The sequence below is a fragment of the Pseudonaja textilis genome, chromosome 4 (genome assembly GCF_049901715.1).
Source record: "Pseudonaja textilis isolate UNSWEBS1 chromosome 4, rPseTex1.2, whole genome shotgun sequence".
Taxonomy (NCBI): Eukaryota; Metazoa; Chordata; class Lepidosauria; order Squamata; family Elapidae; genus Pseudonaja; species Pseudonaja textilis.
Window position 1 is genome coordinate 31,246 of NC_141993.1, and position 16,587 is coordinate 47,832.

The 16,587-nt window shown below is 41.7% G+C and overlaps 1 protein-coding gene and 1 pseudogene across 5 annotated transcripts in view; both read right to left on the reverse strand.

Moving 5' to 3' along the window:
• MYPN (myopalladin) overlaps positions 1–16,587 on the reverse strand; it is an 85,419-nt gene that overhangs the window by 24,679 nt on the left and 44,153 nt on the right. For all 5 annotated transcript variants that reach the window (XM_087932082.1, XM_087932085.1, XM_087932084.1 and 2 more), the window contains 6 exons: positions 16,334–16,484; positions 14,507–14,578; positions 13,144–13,285; positions 12,304–12,327; positions 7,730–7,846; positions 836–1,208 (listed from right to left, as the gene is read on the reverse strand). In XM_087932082.1, the coding sequence (XP_087788208.1) occupies positions 836–1,208; positions 7,730–7,846; positions 12,304–12,327; positions 13,144–13,285; positions 14,507–14,578; positions 16,334–16,484 (879 nt within the window). The remainder of the gene's footprint in view (positions 1–835; positions 1,209–7,729; positions 7,847–12,303; positions 12,328–13,143; positions 13,286–14,506; positions 14,579–16,333; positions 16,485–16,587) is intronic.
• LOC148125730 (uncharacterized) lies at positions 4,158–4,835 on the reverse strand (annotated as a pseudogene).

The window sequence follows — 16,587 nt, forward strand, 5'->3', positions numbered from 1 at the left end:
CTTTTCCTTTGTAGGTATCCTTTATTCTTTGGGTATTACCAAAGAATCTGGAGACCTAATATTGTTCTACAGCAGGGATGTGCAAACCAGTGGTGGGATTCAATTTTTTTTTACTACCGGTTCTGTAGGCGTGGCTTGGTGGGCATGGCTTGGTGAGAGTGGCAGGGGAAGGATCTTGCAAAATCTCCATTCCCTCCCCACTCTTGGGGGAAGGATACTGTAAAATCCCCATTCCCTCCCCACCTCACTAACCTGCTTTCCAGCTCCGTTCTCCTGTGCAGAGCAGCCAAAGAAGACCCAGCTGATCAGCTGGGACTCAGGAGGCAGAGAATAGATGGGGGCGGGCCAGTCAGAGGTGGTATTGGCCGGTTCTCCAAACTACTCAAAATTTCCGCTACTGGTTCTCCAGAACTGGTCAGAACCTGCTGAATACCACCTCTGGTACAAACTTGAGAACTTTAAGACCTATGGGCTTCAACTCCCAGAATTCTGGGAAATTCTGAGAGTTGAAGTCCATGGGTCTCAAGTTGCCAAGGTTCGACATCCCTGTTCTATAGCAAAATAATGTTTCCAGATTGACAATATATTTCACTTCCTGCAAGCTTGATGCTTAAGTATTTATTCACAAGTAACTTCTCTATTACTCTGTGTCCTGATTGGCTTCCAACGTACAAAGATATTGAAGAAGTTAGGAAACAAAGAGCAATAATCTACACCTCCTCAACCCAGGTGCCCAATGCTGTACAATTGTATGAAGTAAGAAGAGATAAATTGAACTTATAATGGGATGTCCCTCCAGCACTAAATATGGGCCAACCAGTATTTTCTTACTTACAGTTTAGGTTTAGCCAGGACGGGTGGTGGTTCTTTGGAGGGTGAAGAAGGCTCCTGAAGTTTAAAAGCCTGTCCATTGATTCTGTTTGGAAAACTGTTTGGTCTGGCTTGGCTTTTAGGTCCGCCTCCATCTTCTGATGACATTTCACTTCCCTTCTCATCTTCAGGGAGGTTAAAGTGCACACGAAGGCCAATTTTGGAACTTGACCGGGGCTCATTGTGATTTACCAGAACGCTTTCCAATTTAGGTTTTGGAGGATTATCTATCAATGAAAGTGCTGAAGGGGTAGATGCTGAAGGCTGGCGTTCAGAAGCCACTAAACTGAGAGAACTTATGGTATGAAGAGCAGCATTACTTGTCTGGTCCACAGGCCCTATAACAGAAGCATTATTTATTTATTTATTTGTTTGTTTGTTTGTCTGTCTGTCTGTCTATCTATCTCTCTATCAAAATTTTATGCTGCCCATCTTGCCAAAGGCGATTCTAGGCAGCTTACAGACATTAAATAACATGCAGTATAAAACATTAAAACAATAAATAAAGATGTTAAATTTAAAAATTCAATTAAGATAAAGCTAAGCAGGATGGAGAAGGAAGGAGCAAAGTGCGCACACACACACACACACACACACACACACGGAGGAGGTGGGGTGCAATCTACTCCATTAGCCACCTCCAACATGCCACAGGCCTCATTAGGCCCTTCGCTAGTTGGCTGTTATGTCTTCAAGGCCTTTTGATCCACACCAGGAAAAGCTCTTCTTCTGGACTTCCCCAGCCAAAATTCCTTGGCTGAAAGGGTCTGCAGGCATGCCACCCCCACCTCCCCTTCAGCCAGCACAGGTGCGGCAGTCTAATTCCATCGGGGGTGAGCCGGTTTCTCAAATAGCCTGGACCAGCGCCCTGAAAGGCTTGAAAAAAACCAACACCTTCAACTGGACTCAGAGGCAGAGTGGCAGCCGGTGCAGCTTGCAGAACAGCACGTAACAAGGGCTATCCTGGGGCCCCAAAGAACTGCCTGATTATTTATTTATTTGTTGAATTTATATTGCCGCCTATTCACCCATGGCGACTCAAGGCGGCTTACAGAATATAAAACCACATTTAAAACAATAAAAACTAAAAAAAAGCAATCAAATACATTAATATAGTGCAATATAACAAAATCACCTCCCACCCCCCACCCTAGCAACAGCAGATCCCACGAGCCTTTTAATAAGCTCCATCCCACTCTGGGTTCCCCAGGTTGACTGGCAGAACCAGCTTTCAGAGCCTTCTGGAAGAGGATTAAAATGGGGCCTGTTTTAATCTCTGGGGGGTATGACCAAGGGTGGGATTCTACCGGTTCGGACCAGTTCTATAGAACCGGTTGTTATGATTCTTTGCAGTTTGAGAATTGCCAAATCGTGCCCCTGGCTGGCCCCTGCCCCTCTCTGCCTGCCCCTCCCCTCCCCTCCCCTCCCTGCCCAGTCAGTCCTTATTGCGCATGTGCAACATGGCACACAGGCCCGATATCGCTTAACTGCATTCCCCCCGGCCAGTAACTCCTTAAGATATTTCTTTCTTTTTTTGTCTCCCTTCTGGTTATCAGCTGTTCCAATGATCAGCTGTGCCGGGATCCCCCTCGCTGTCTTACAGCTTCACCCAGGAGGCAAAAAGGGGAGCAATGGGGGGGGGGAAGCAGGAGGGGGTGTGCTGTGCCCCCCCTGCACTCCAATTTTTGCCTTCCTGAGCCCCAGGAAAGCCTTCTGGGAGCAAAAATGCCCCCCAGGAGGCTTCCCTGAGTCTCAGGAGAGCCAAAAACAGTGTGTGTATATGTGTGTGTGGGGGGGTGCTGTGCGGCCCCCAGCCCCATTTTTTGCCTTCTTGGGCTCCAGGGAAACATTCTGGGAGCAAAAATGCCCCCCAAGAGGCTTCCTTGAGGCTCAGAACGCCCTAAAATGGAGCGTGTGGGGGGGGGGGGTGCCACGAGCCCCTCCAGGCTCTGTTTTTCTGCCTTCCTGGGCCCCAGGAAAGCTTCCTGGGAGTAAAACCATCCCCCTAGGAAGCTTCCTGAAGCCCAGGAGGCAAAAATGGGGGTTTACTGCAAAAAAAAAAAAAAAAAAACCCACCATGCCCACCCAGTCACATGGCCATGACCACCTAGCCACGCCCACAGAACTGGTTGTTAAAAAATGGAATCCCACCCCTGTGTATGATGTTCCAGAGAGAGGGAGCTACCTCAGAGAAGGCCCTTCTTCTGGGTCGCACAGGTATATCTCCCTCAGGGATGGGACCTGCAACATTCCCTGCCTCCCTCCTCTGATGGGTCAGGTAGATGTGACTGGCAAGAGACGGTCCCTCAGATAACCTGGTCCCAAGCCATAAAGGGCTTTAAAGGTGACATCCAGCACCTTGAATTGCACCCGAAAGCGAATTGGCAACCGATATAGTTCCTGCAGGACAGGTGATACATGTGTATACTGGGGTCTGCACAAGATCATGCAGGCCATTGCATTTTGCACCAACTGAAGCTTCCGGATGCTCTTCAAGGGCAGCCCCATGTAGAGCACATTGCAGTCATCAAGACAGGAAGTGACTAGGGCATGAGTGATTCTGAGTAGGGACTGTTGGTCCAGGAAAGGGCGTAACTGACGCACAACCAGCAGTTGTGCAAAGGCCCTCCTGGCCACGACCACCATCTGCTCTTCAAACAGGAGTTGTGAGTCCAGGAAAACCCCTAGTTGACACATAGGGTCTGTTTGAGGTAGCATCACCCCATCCAAGAGTAAAGGTGGTAATTCTCTCTGAGCCAACAAACCCAAAACCCAGAGCCACTCAGTCTTGCAAGGGTTTAATTTAACCCATTGCTCCCCATCCAGCCCCTAACAGCCTCCAGGGCCTGTGAGAGGGAGGACACAGCAACTCTTAACTCACCAAGGGCTGAGACATACAGTTGAGTATCATCAGCATATTGGTGATACCTCAGTCCATTGTGATGGATGATCTCACCCTTCATATAAATGTTGAACAGGAGTGGAGAGAGTACTGAGCCCTGCGGAATCTCATAAAGCAGTGGGTGAGGGCTGGATCTCTCCCCTCCTATCAACACTGACTGAGAGCTGCCGTAGAGTAAGGAAGTAAACCAGGATAGCACAAGGCCTCCCACTCCCATCCTGGAGCAGTTTCAGCTCCAGGAGAATATCATGGTCGATGGTATCAAAAGCCCTCGAGTGGTCAAGTAGAACAAGGATGGATGCACTATCCCCATCCTGCTCCCACCAGAGATCATCCAAAAGTGCAACCAATGCCGTTTCCGTCCAAATCCAGGCCTGAATCCTGACTAGTAGGGGTCGAGATAATCTGTTTCATCCAGAAACCTCTGGAGCTGCTGTGTGACCACTTTCTCAACAACCTTCTCCAAAAAGGGAAGATTGGAGACAGGTCGGAAATTATCCAAACGGGTGGAGTCCAGTGATAGCTTCTTAAGAAGAGGGCGGACCAGAGCCTCCTTAAAGTGCTGGGGCACTGCCCGCTCCTGTAGGGAAGCATTAATCACTACCAGAGTCCATCCACCTGTCACCTCCTGGGAAGCTTTCACAAGCTAGGAGGGACAGGAGCTTGTGTGCATACTCCCGAGGACCTTGTCCACTTCCTCCGGAGCAACAGAGTCAAACTATTCCCAGATAACAGGGCAAGAACCTGCCTCAGGGGTTTCCACTGGACCAGCAACCATGCCGACATCTAACTGGGAATGAAGTTGCACGATTTTTTCTTCCAGAAAACCTGCAAATTCCTCAGTGTGCCCCTTCAGGGGGACCTCGATCTCCTCCTTCCCCAGGAGGAGGCGGCTCACCTTAAAGAGGACCGCTGGGTGATAATCTGCAGGTGCAATTAGCGTGAAGTATTTACACTTTGCTGCATGAATCGCCACGAGGTAGGCCTTAGTAGCAGCTCTTACCCGTGTTCGATTGAGTTCATCCCCTGTCTTCCACCAGTGCCGCTCTAGACATCTCCCCATGCGTTTCATCCCTCTCAGTTCCTCTGCATACCATGGGGCACAGAGAGGTCTATGGGTGAGGAGAGGTCACATGGGTGCAATCCTACCCAGAGCCTCAGTCACCTTTCTATTCCAAACAGTGACTAAGAGCTTGACTGGACTCATAGTAGATCTGCAGTTATAACCCCCCTGGAACCCATCCAGGTCCATTAGTCAATGGGGGCAGACCAATCTAATAGGCCCTGCCTCCATGCGGAGGGGGGGAGGTACAGCTCTTGAGAAACTCATTGTCACCAGACTGTGATCTGACCAGGACAAGGGGACCAGGAGCAGGTCCACCAATTCCAGGTCACATAGTCACTGTTCTGACAAGAACACCAAATCGAGTGCGTGACCACTATTACTAGTCGGGCCCTTTTTTCTTGTATTATCATGCTTAAATATATCAGTAGCAACAGAAGAAAATAAATATTGTTGGGTGATAAAAATGTACATTTTGGGCACAGGTTAGGAATATTAAATTGATCCAAAGGCCTCCACAGAGGAGGAAAAAAAGTCAAGATGACATCTGTGATGGTGTGACCGAAGTCCCATCTCCATTTTTTGTATGTGTTGTTGCCTCTAGATCAATATAGAGCAGGGGTGTCAAACTCATGGCGTCACATGACGCATCGGGACTTTTCTCCCATTTGCTAAACCGGGCTTGGGTGTGGCCAGCACATGACGTATCCAGCCCCCAGGCCGTAAGTTTGACAGCCCTCCTATAGAGCAAACCCATATTGATCTTGTCAATTTTCATTTGGCCTTTTTATTTGAATATTGGTTAAAAAATTATCCACTATATCATACATACCCATTGATTGATTGCAACTTTTCCTAAGTTCAAAGCATTTGCATGCAATTTTCTCTATGTTTTTTCTAAAGTAATTATGATTTATTTGCATTTTCCATTCACATTTTTTCCCCAAAATGGCTTTCACAAATACATGATTTCTTCTGCAATTTTTTAATTGGGGAAAACAGTCTAGCAGATATCTCTAATTGCTCCTGATGGAGCGACTGTTTTGACAGATTGTGGTTGGGGAGCATTTCTCCCCTCCACTCATTTTTTTTTCTCCAGTGCCATCTGTGACCCAAATATATAAATTAGATTAGAAGATGGATACAAATTGAATAATAAAACTGAAATACTCTGGCTCCTTAGAAAGTGGCATAGTTGTTGGAAACAATAGACTCAGAGCATCAATAGTTAGTTAATCTCTCTGTAGCTCCCTAATCCTGTTGAAGCTATCTGGGAAAAGAGTGAAACATAAATCAAAGTTGTTTATCCTAATTGACAGAAAAATAGGTGGATCCTTATTCTCTCTCCAACCAAAAAAGACAAAAGAACTCCATGGAAATATGGATAATGACAAATGTTTTAACCAATCAGTTTAGAGTTGACCTATTTTCTTTTGTTTCGTGCTGCTGCAATTTTTTTTTTTTTTTTGGGGGGGTGTCAACCATTCTTCCTGATTTTCACAAGCCTCTTTTTGCAAAACAATTTCCACAGTTCTGGAAACGCTTACTGAAATCTGAGTTATGATCAACCTTTTTGGAAATAGGAGGGGAGGCAGAGAGGCCCTGTTTCTTATCCCAAAATGCCAGGGATGATTGGATATTGGCAACACATACGAATGGCTTAGTAACTCGATTCACACTAAGCCACAGGGTGGTGTGTTTGGTGATGATTTCGTTTATTTTAGTTCCAGACTTTATGATTTATTTAAAAAATAGTTTTATAGCTTAGCACGGCATGTAAATATCATTTAATAAACAATGACTTGTGTGAAGTGAGAACTCAAGAGTCAGTTTGTAGTATTTAGAAAGAGTCTAAATTGTAAACTTCACCTGGCCTAAAATCTGAACTTTCACTGAAAGAAATATTCTTGTCTGTTTATTTCCTTTCTTTTAACTCATGGCAATTAATTAAGTCTTGTTGGACTATAATCAGTAATTTGTAACAAAACATCCATTAAATAACTTCTAATCAGAATGAACCAAAATGACAAAAATATATAATCAGAGAGTCATATATGGCGAGTCCGCCATATTCTTCTGAAATCTAGAACTTCAAAATTCTTCTGAAATCTAGAACTTTCTTCCTCTTTCCTTTCCTAGACATTATAAAACTACATTTAAAATTATAAAAATATAATAAAACTATGAAACAAGGCTGTTTAAATGTATTCATATTTATATATATTTTGGAAGCTGCCCAAATGAGCGGTGACCCTGACTACCACACAAATTTAAAAACAAACCCAGCCAGAATACATTTTAAAAATCATAACAGGAGGAACAGACATATATTATAAACCAGAGGTCTTCAAACTTGACAACTTTAAGACTTTTGTGGACTTCAACTCCCAGAATTCTCCAGCCAGCATAGCTGCCAAGTTTGGGCACCCCTGTCATAAACAAACCCAAAATAGCTGTGTCCAGGATGAGATGCATCCCAGCCCAGGATCTGATGGAAAAGCCAGATCTTCAAGGCTTGTTTAAAGGGTATTGGGGATGGCTGAACATCTGTGGGGATGCTGAAATGATGAGTCCTTAAATAACCCCAGTGTGTCAGGATGTGGGGGAACAAGGAAAGGTGGTCTCTTGGATAACCAGGATCTGTGCCTGGTTAGACTAAGCCAGGGGTCTTCAAACTTGACAGCTTTAAGACTTGTGGACTTCAACTCCCAGAATTCTTCTTCCAGTCATATTAGCTCAGGAATTCTGGGAGTTGAAGTCCACAAGTGTTAAACTTGCCAAGTTTGAAGACCCTTGGACTAAGCTATTAAAATAAAATAAAATAATGCAAAAACAAACACCCCATAATAAAACTGAATGTCTCTCTGATTAAGTTGCTTAAATTGAAGCCCTACCTTTAACAATGAGATGAGATGAGCTGGAGACAGTCCCATATTTATTGCTTGCTGTGCATGTAAAACTTCCTGAATCTTCTGAAAAGACTTCAGCGATGACCAAAGTGCAGATCTCCTCTGAAAACCATTGTAAGAAAGTTACACTTTTTCATAAAGTATGAAATAACCCTTCCATTAACATGACCTAGTATCAACAGTGGAGACCTTCAAATTTCTGGGTTCTATTGTATCACAAATGGACACCTAGCATCAAAAACGTCATCAAAAAACACAACAAAGAATGTTCTTTCTGCACCAACTCAGAAAGCTCAAACTGCCCAAGGAGCTGCTGATCCAGTTCTACAGAGGAATGATTGAGTCTGTCATCTGCACCTCTATAACTGTCTGGTTTAGTTCTGCAACCCAACAGGACAGACACAGACTTCAGAGGATAATTAGGACTGCAGAAAAAACAATTACTACCAACCTGCCTTCCATGGAGGACCTGTATACTGCATGAGTCAAAAAGAGGGCTGTGAAAATATTTACAGACCCCTCACATTACTATTAATCTTCTCATCATTCCTTATCACCCATCCCCTCCCACTTGTGACTGTATGACTGTAACTTTGTCTCTTGTATCCGTACGATTTATATGGACTGTTTCCTAGTATGATTTGATTGCTTATTGCACCCTATGACTATCATTAAGCATTGTACCTGATGATTCTTGACTCTTGACAAATTGATCTTTTATGTATACTGAGAGCATTTGCACCAAGACAAATTCCTTGTGTGTCCAATCACACTTGGCCAATAAAAGAATTCTAATTCTGATTCTAATCTCTACATAGTTCATGCCACAATTTCCAGACAACGTATTGAAATAATAGGAATTACATTCCAACAAGTCACACCTTTTGCACAGAAGCTCAAAACAGTCTACCTAAAGCTACCTCCTTGTATTTTTCCCCCATACCAAACCTATGCGGTAGGTTAGGTTGAGAGAGAGTGACCAGAACTTGGATGTCTCCCCTCGGACTTAGAGTGGGGGGCATCCAGATTCTGGTGCATCCTCAGCACTGGGCAATTTTGGGTCACTTGAAAGTACAATTTCATCAAAACACTGTATGATTCTCTAAAATGCATAGTACCCAAAACTGGTAACATTATTTAGCAACAGAGATAAAAAGATGCAGTTTAGTGCAGTGTTTTAGGTGCTGGATTAGACATCAGGAGCTGGATTAGACATCAGGAATGGTGAATTCAAGTCCTGTTTTAGGCATGAAATCAGTGGGATTACTTTAGGACAGTCACTCCACTCAGTGCAACTCATTTGTGATGATACAGAAAACAGAAGGGAGATTTCTATCCTTCACTGGGATACAGTTTTGTAAAAGGCTAACAGACTGGCAGAATAGCTGGGGGGCGTGTGTGTGTTTCCCCTTGCATAACTTTTCTAACTGATCTGAAGATAAAGTAAGATTTGAAGTTAAAATAAAAACACACGGGATTAAAGCCCCATACAATAAATCTAGCCTCTCTTTCTTAGTATGAGAATATGAAAATTATCAGCTTTTTTATTTGGAATAGAATAGAATAGAATAGAATAGAATAGAATAGAATAGAATAGAATAGAATAGAATAGAATAGAATACTTTATTGGCCAAGTGTGGTTGGACACACAAGGACTCTCAGTGTACATAAAAAGAAAAGATTCATTCGTCAAGAACCATAAGGTACAATGCTTAATGACAGTCATAGGGTACAATAAGCAATCAAATCATACTAGGAAACAGCCAATATAAATTGTAAGGATACAAGCAACAAAGTTACAGTCATACAGTCACATGTGGGAGGGGATGGGTGATAAAGGGTGATGAGAAGATTAATAGTAATAGTAGTGCAGACTTTGTAAATAGTTGAACAGGGTTGAGGGAATTATTTGTTTAGTAGAGTGATGGTGTTCGGGAAAAAACTGTCCTTGTGTCTAGTTGTTCTGGCATGCAGTGCTTTATAATGTCGTTTTGAAGGAAGGAGTTCAAACAGTTTATGTCCGCGATGTGAGGGGTCTGTAAATATTTTCACAGCCCTCTTTTTGACTCGTGCAGTATACAAGTCCTCGATGGAAGGCATGTTGGTAGTAATTGGTAATAATTTTTTTTTCTGCAGTCCTAATTACTCTTTGAAATCTGTGTCTGTCTTGTTGGGTTGCAGAACCAAACCAGACAGTTATAGAGGTACAGATGACAAACTCAATAATTTGTTAAGAATAGCATCTACAGATATCAGGCAATCACTGATATATAAATATGTTTAAATAAAGTAATGCCCGGGTGACCCTTAAGTGTTAACAAAGATTCAGGATTTCTGAGTGTTTCCTTGTTATCATCATATTTAAAATGATTGCAAGAGTCATTTCCCATGGGGTGAGGTCAAGAAATTCTAATGGTGGCCCTGATGATTCACATAAAAATAGGAGGAGTTTTAATTGGACCATTGTGGCCACCATCTGGATTTTTTTTGACCACACCCTATAGACCCCACCTCCACCACTGTAGGGTCTTGAGTTTCACAGGAACCAAATCTGCTCAACTGCTCAGGGAAAGGGCAACCCATGCACTTTAGAAGAAAGGGAAATTGGATTGGTCCCCTCAATGTTCTGGCAAGTGGGCAGACTATCAGCTAGTGAGAAGCTGGCTGTTCATTCCAGGCCACAAAAAGTTCTCTCGCTAAAGGTACAGAGAAATGTGCTTTTGTTCCTCCAAAGCCATTTCTATAGGACGCACTTTAGCGTGCCTTAATCATGGTGTTGCTACTCCATGGTCCCTGGATGAGATCCTTGTGCCCTTTCATCTAGCACTGACTCAGATTCACTGTTTTGGCCCTGAAGTCACGGAAAAAAATAGTTGCAGTCAGGGTTCCCCCTTGGAGGGAGAATGCCTGACGTGGCCTTCTCCAATTTCGGAGTTGGAATGCCTGAAGTGATTCTCTCCTATTTCATGAGTGAGAGCAATGTGGAGCACTGAGGGTTAAGAGAAAAAAATTGGCACAGGTCAAGGTGTGACAATACACTTCCACTGGCAAGTTGGATAAATATAGTACATCCAACATCATCTGGTGTACATTTGACTTCCAAGAAAGGGACATAATAAGGCCTGTTTCATTCACATCAAGGCTGGAAAAGAGCAGAAGTCCCAGCTTTGAAATAAGGACCATCTAGTAAAGATGAAAAATAGAAGCATCATTCCAACTTTTGAATATCTTCAGGGTCAGAATTAGTCATCTTTCCAAGCTTTCAGTGCTATTGATATTCTTACCTCACAGAGAATAGACTCCTTTAATTAAGTGGGCCTCGTTAGGAAATGAAAGCATAATGCTATATTCTTGACTTATAATTTATTTAGAGTGACCTGGAAATAAGTCCTATTAAAATCAGTGGGACTTTTTCAGAGTAGGTATGTAGATTATTCTGTTGTTATTTGTGGCACTTCTTGCTTTTTTCACTGTGTGTGTGTGTGTGTGTGTGTGTGTGTGTGTGTGTGTGTATGCGTGTGTGTGAAAATCTATTCTCCAAAGCACCTTAGGGCAGGACCAGAATGAATCCTGGAATGGATGGAAACATATCAAAGAGAGATCCAACCTAGAACTAAGGAGAAGTTTTCTGACAGTGAGAACAATTAGCCAGTGAAATGACTTGCCTCCTAAGTAGTGAGTGCTCCATCACTGGAATAATATAGGACAGTGGCTCTCAACCTTCCTAATGCCGCGGCCCTTTAATACAATTCCTCATGTTGCGGTGACCCCCAACCATAAAATTATGGCTCGGTTCCTAAGACCATCAAAATATGTATTTTCCAATGGTCTTAGGTGACCCCTGTCAAAGGGTCATTTGACCCCCAAAGGGGTCGCGACCCACAGGTTGAGAAGCACTGATATAGGATTTTCTGCTTGGGAAGGAGGCTTATTTATTTATCAAATTTATTGCCCCCCCCCCCTTCCCCCCCAATCTTACCACAGGGTATCTCTGGAAGGAGTAGACTCAAAGTAACTCTGGATTGGACTAGATAGAAGACCTCCAAGTTCCCTTCCAACTACCTGCCAACCCTATTGTTCTGTATTTCATATTCAGATGAAATTGAATGGAATATTTCACAATTCATAACACTTATTTGTTGTAGTCAAGAACTTTTAAGTTAGAGAAAAGAGCAGTGGCCTTGTCTCCTACATCTAATAGCAAACATGAGTAGCAGCCTTCTTCCAGTTTTCAATATACTACTAAATAATATAGCTTCATGTTATGGAAGATGCCCATGTTCATGGATACCTGCAGGTAGTATCAAAGCAGTCAAGGTAACCACTGCAACTGTGTGACTGAAGTCCCATCCCTTTTTATATGTTTGGAGCAGAATCATACAACTTTTCTAATATAGCGCCCCCGGAACAATATAATCTCTTTGCTTTATGTGTATGAGACATATTGACAAGAATACCTTTTTTTAAAAAAAATCTGCTTGCTTGTTTTTAATCACAGCAACGCTTCTCTAAGAGTGAAGTAATTTAGTAAGCAGGTGCACTGGGATAAATATACTTACCCGGTTCAGCCATGGAGCGAGGTTCTAATAAAAAAGAAAAAAAATTACTTAATTCTATATTTAGTTTAAGACACATAATGTTCTTTCAAAGTTTTGCACAAAAAACAATATATATTTGGGGTAATTTGTATCACTTAAGCTTCTTTAAATCCAGATAGATGGACCTTTAAACTGCTGGAGTAATACAGTTACTTTTGGTCATGTTCCTAATCTCTGACTCCTCTTGAAGAGGAGAAGGAGGAAGAGGAGGAGTTAAAAATCCAGATCCAATCACAGTGGAGAACCAGGATCAGGTCCCATTCTCCTGACTCTGCCCAAAGACCTCCCTCACAATCTAGACTTCAAGCCATCCACCCCACAAAGAATGCTCTGGTCTTTGAAGAAGCCAGAGGAAAGAGTACAGAGTTTGGTCAGAGAATATCCAGCATAGACTAGTCCTATTCCCCTGGTCTAGGAATCATGGCTGACTGATGTCAGTTGTGCTCAAACACAGCCTGGGAATCTTCTGCATTTAAGGACATTCCTACAATCAAATATGAGGGTTTGAGGCCATTTTCCCTGCTTTGATCTGTAACATGGAGACTTTGATCTGTAACATGGAGACAATATTGACATGAGTGCGTCTGATGTGCTTTTAGAATAATAGCAGTCCTAATTATTACAACTATTTATATAGTACATGAGGTAATGGTAGTTTAAAAATGCTGTTTTCACATGATTTATTTACTTATCAATGTAATTTACTTGTCAGTTTGCTTGTCAATGTCACCTGTAGCCAAAGACAATAACTTATAACTTTATAGCTAGAGTACTATAATCCATAAAAACTAAAAATCATACTTTTCTGTAATATTCTAAAGTCTGGAGAATCTTCTATCAATGTCCCTTCTCTGTACCACTCCACTTTTGGAGAAGGAGCTCCTTTCACCCGGCATTCAAACACGACCAGCTGACCCTCAGAGGCTGATATATTTTGTAGCATCTAAAACAAAAACAGACATTACGATATTTTAAGAATTAGAATTAGAATTCTTTTATTGGCCAAGTGTGGTTAGACACACAAGGAATTTGTCTTGGTGCAAATACTCTCAGCATACATAAAAGAAAAGATACATTCATCAAAAGTCAAGAATCATAAGGCACAACACTTAATTATAGTCATAGGGTACAATAAGCAATCAAAACATACTAACAAACAGTCAATATAGATCGTAAGGATACAAGCGACAAAGTTACAGTCATACAGTTGCAAGTGGGAGGGGATGGGTGATAGGAGTAATGAGTAGATTAATAGTGATAGTAATGCAGACTTAGTAAATAGTTGGACAGTGTTGAGGGAATTATTTGTTTAGCAGAGTGATGGCTTTTGGGGGAAAAACTGTTCTTGTGTCTAGTTGTTTTTTATTACACAGGTGTGAATAAAGTAAAATCAGCTTTGAGTGAACTTGCTTCTGGTCACTGAATAGATACATCTGTACAGTTGCCATTGGTTTTGCCCAGAATAGGGACCCATTGCTCTGTTTCCTACTTTAATTAACAGTTCAAGATTTCAAACATGATCCCACCCAAGTACTGACCAGAGGAATTCCTGCTTATCTTTCTACATTCACCAATGTTGGCACTGTGCTACTTACCTGTTAAAGCTGTCGATGGAAAGTAGCAGGACAGAAATTTTCAACTACAATATATGCTAGAACATCTTCCCCTAATCTGGTGCTTTCTAAATGAATTGGAATCTACTATCAATTTTATCTTAGCTGATGTTGCTATTAAAAGATTGTCATCTGGAGAACTTTCTTAATTTGTACAGCAGAAGCATGTAATGTTTTCAGATAGGTGTGCTTAAGATGTACTGATGTAAAAGAAGCAATTTTAGGATGCTGATGCTGATGATATAATCTCTGAGCTTTTGAAAGGTATTTTAGGATTGGACAATGATTGCCTGAGGATTGGATCATCACATCTACAGTACTTGTTCCCAGAGGTGGTGTTCAGCAGGTTCTGACCAGTTCTGGGGAATTGATAGTGGAAATTTTGAGTAGTTCGGAGAACCGGCCAATCCCACCTCTGACTGGAGATTTTACAGTATCCTTCCCCTGCCACGCCCACCACCAAGCCACGCCCACAGAATCGGTAGTAAAAAAAATTGAATCCCACCACTGCTTGTTTCCCATTACAAGAAGAGCTCATTCAAACAAATCACCTTGGTGAACACAGGAGCAGCTATTAGGGGTCTTCCATCCAGTCCTTGTAAATAATTAGTAGGGCTCTGATTCTAGTAGTGAAACAAAGAAACAAATGTTAAGCGTATAATATAGGCATAACATTTTTGCTTCTGCAAAAGCTGATGAACGGCGAGAAACTGTATGAAAAAAAATGTTTTCAAAACTGTATAGACTTTGCAGGAGAACTTCTGTAAGCAGTTAAAGTGTAGCTGATAAGGAATCTAACCTTGTGGCAATTTTCACAGCATTATTGAATGTAAGGATTAGAAGGAAACTATTTTATTTATTTGTTTGTTTCCTGCTTTCATTATTTTTACAAATAATACAAGGCAGTGAACAGATCCTTCCTCTTCCTATTTTCCCCACAACAACAACCCTATGAGGTAGGTTGGGCTGAGAGAGAGTGATTAGCCCAAAGTCACCCAGCTGGCTTTTATTCTCAAGTCAAGGAGGGATTTGAACTCATGGCCTCCTGCTTTCTAGCCGTGTCTTAGCCACTAAACCAAATTGGCGCACCTTAGATAAACACTGACAATATCTGGCTCAAATTCTTGGCCACACATTGCCTCACAATTTAACATGGAACCTTTAAAAAAAACCTGAAGTGTGAATGATTTATTATTCACAAAAATAATTGTTACTTCTATTCTATTCTTTCATGATTAAAAACAATCCCAATCTGGAACATTGTTCCCTAAAATAGTTTTAAAATAATATTACTGCTATTATTTTTTTCTTTAAAAAAGTTTTAAAATGTAAACAATTTCAAGAATTCTAAAACATGGACAGTGAAGAGACAGAACCGAAGTGCCAAAGCAGCACCAATAAATGAAAAGACTTCGTGCCCATCCTTGCACACTGCTCAATGTTCGGGTTATTTACAATATACTAAAATAAGTGAGGACATCCACAGAATAAAGAAACATTAAAAACACAATGCAATAACAGAACTCACAGTAGCTTTTAATTTAAAAAAACACATGTTCATTCCCCAAAGATCCTTTAGAAAGTCTTGGTCATTAAAAACTCCCAGAAGGATGTCAGTGAAATATGCTGGAGCCAGGAGTCTCCAATGTTGGCAACTTTAAGACTTGTGGACTTCAACTTTGCTGGCTGAGGAACTCTGGGAGTTGAAGTCCACAAGCCTTAAAGTTGCCAACGTTGGACACCCTGTGCTGGACCATATAAAAAAGATTCAGTTGGAGAGGAGATAGAATGCTACCTCCTAATCAGAACAGTTAAGGGTGACATAAAGCTGCATCAGCTGTGAGTTCCTAGTCTTTTAGTAAGATAAAAATGCATAGGGTCTGGAATTGCTTCTCTAACCCTTCTGAATAAAGTCGAATTGTATTTGTAACAACCAGCATTCTTTTCATAATACATTATATTCTCCCAACCCTTAAACAATTTATTCTGATCTGATTATTTTATTTTGGTTTATGTTCTCCCATTTTTCATACTTTCATCAATTGTGTTATCACTTCAACTGAAAACCAAAGATTAAGGATAAAATGCAGATTAATCCTAGTCTGTAGAACAGCTGCTTCTGTAACATGGTGTCTACAATTGGCTTCCTCCATGGGATATTCTCCAAGTACCAGTGACTGCCCATCCCAGAATTCTTGGTCAAAACCATCAATGGAATGTGCTGGTTTGGAATTCTGAACCTTGCAATCCATTCTCAAATGACCGGATGTCATTCAGAAAATAGCATCTTGGGGCAGACTGGATGACAGCACCACAGTTACACAAAGCTAGCGGCATTTTTGTTCCCTTGAGGGAAGCATCATATTTATTTTTCTCACCTGATACACAGGAACTGAGACAGGATGTTTCATCAAAGGTTGTGTTTGAATGGCTTCTTGATGGGTTGCAGAAGAATTCACAAGAAGAGGAGTGGGAGGAAGAGGAGCAGGAGGAGGTGCAGTGGATGAGGTCTTAGTCTGATTTTGATACCTGGGAAAAAGTCGAAAAAAGCTAATTGACAAAAAAGAAAACAACATGTGTTTGTGAAGGCTGAAACTATTTTTATCCATTGATTTTGAGTGATTTAAAAAAC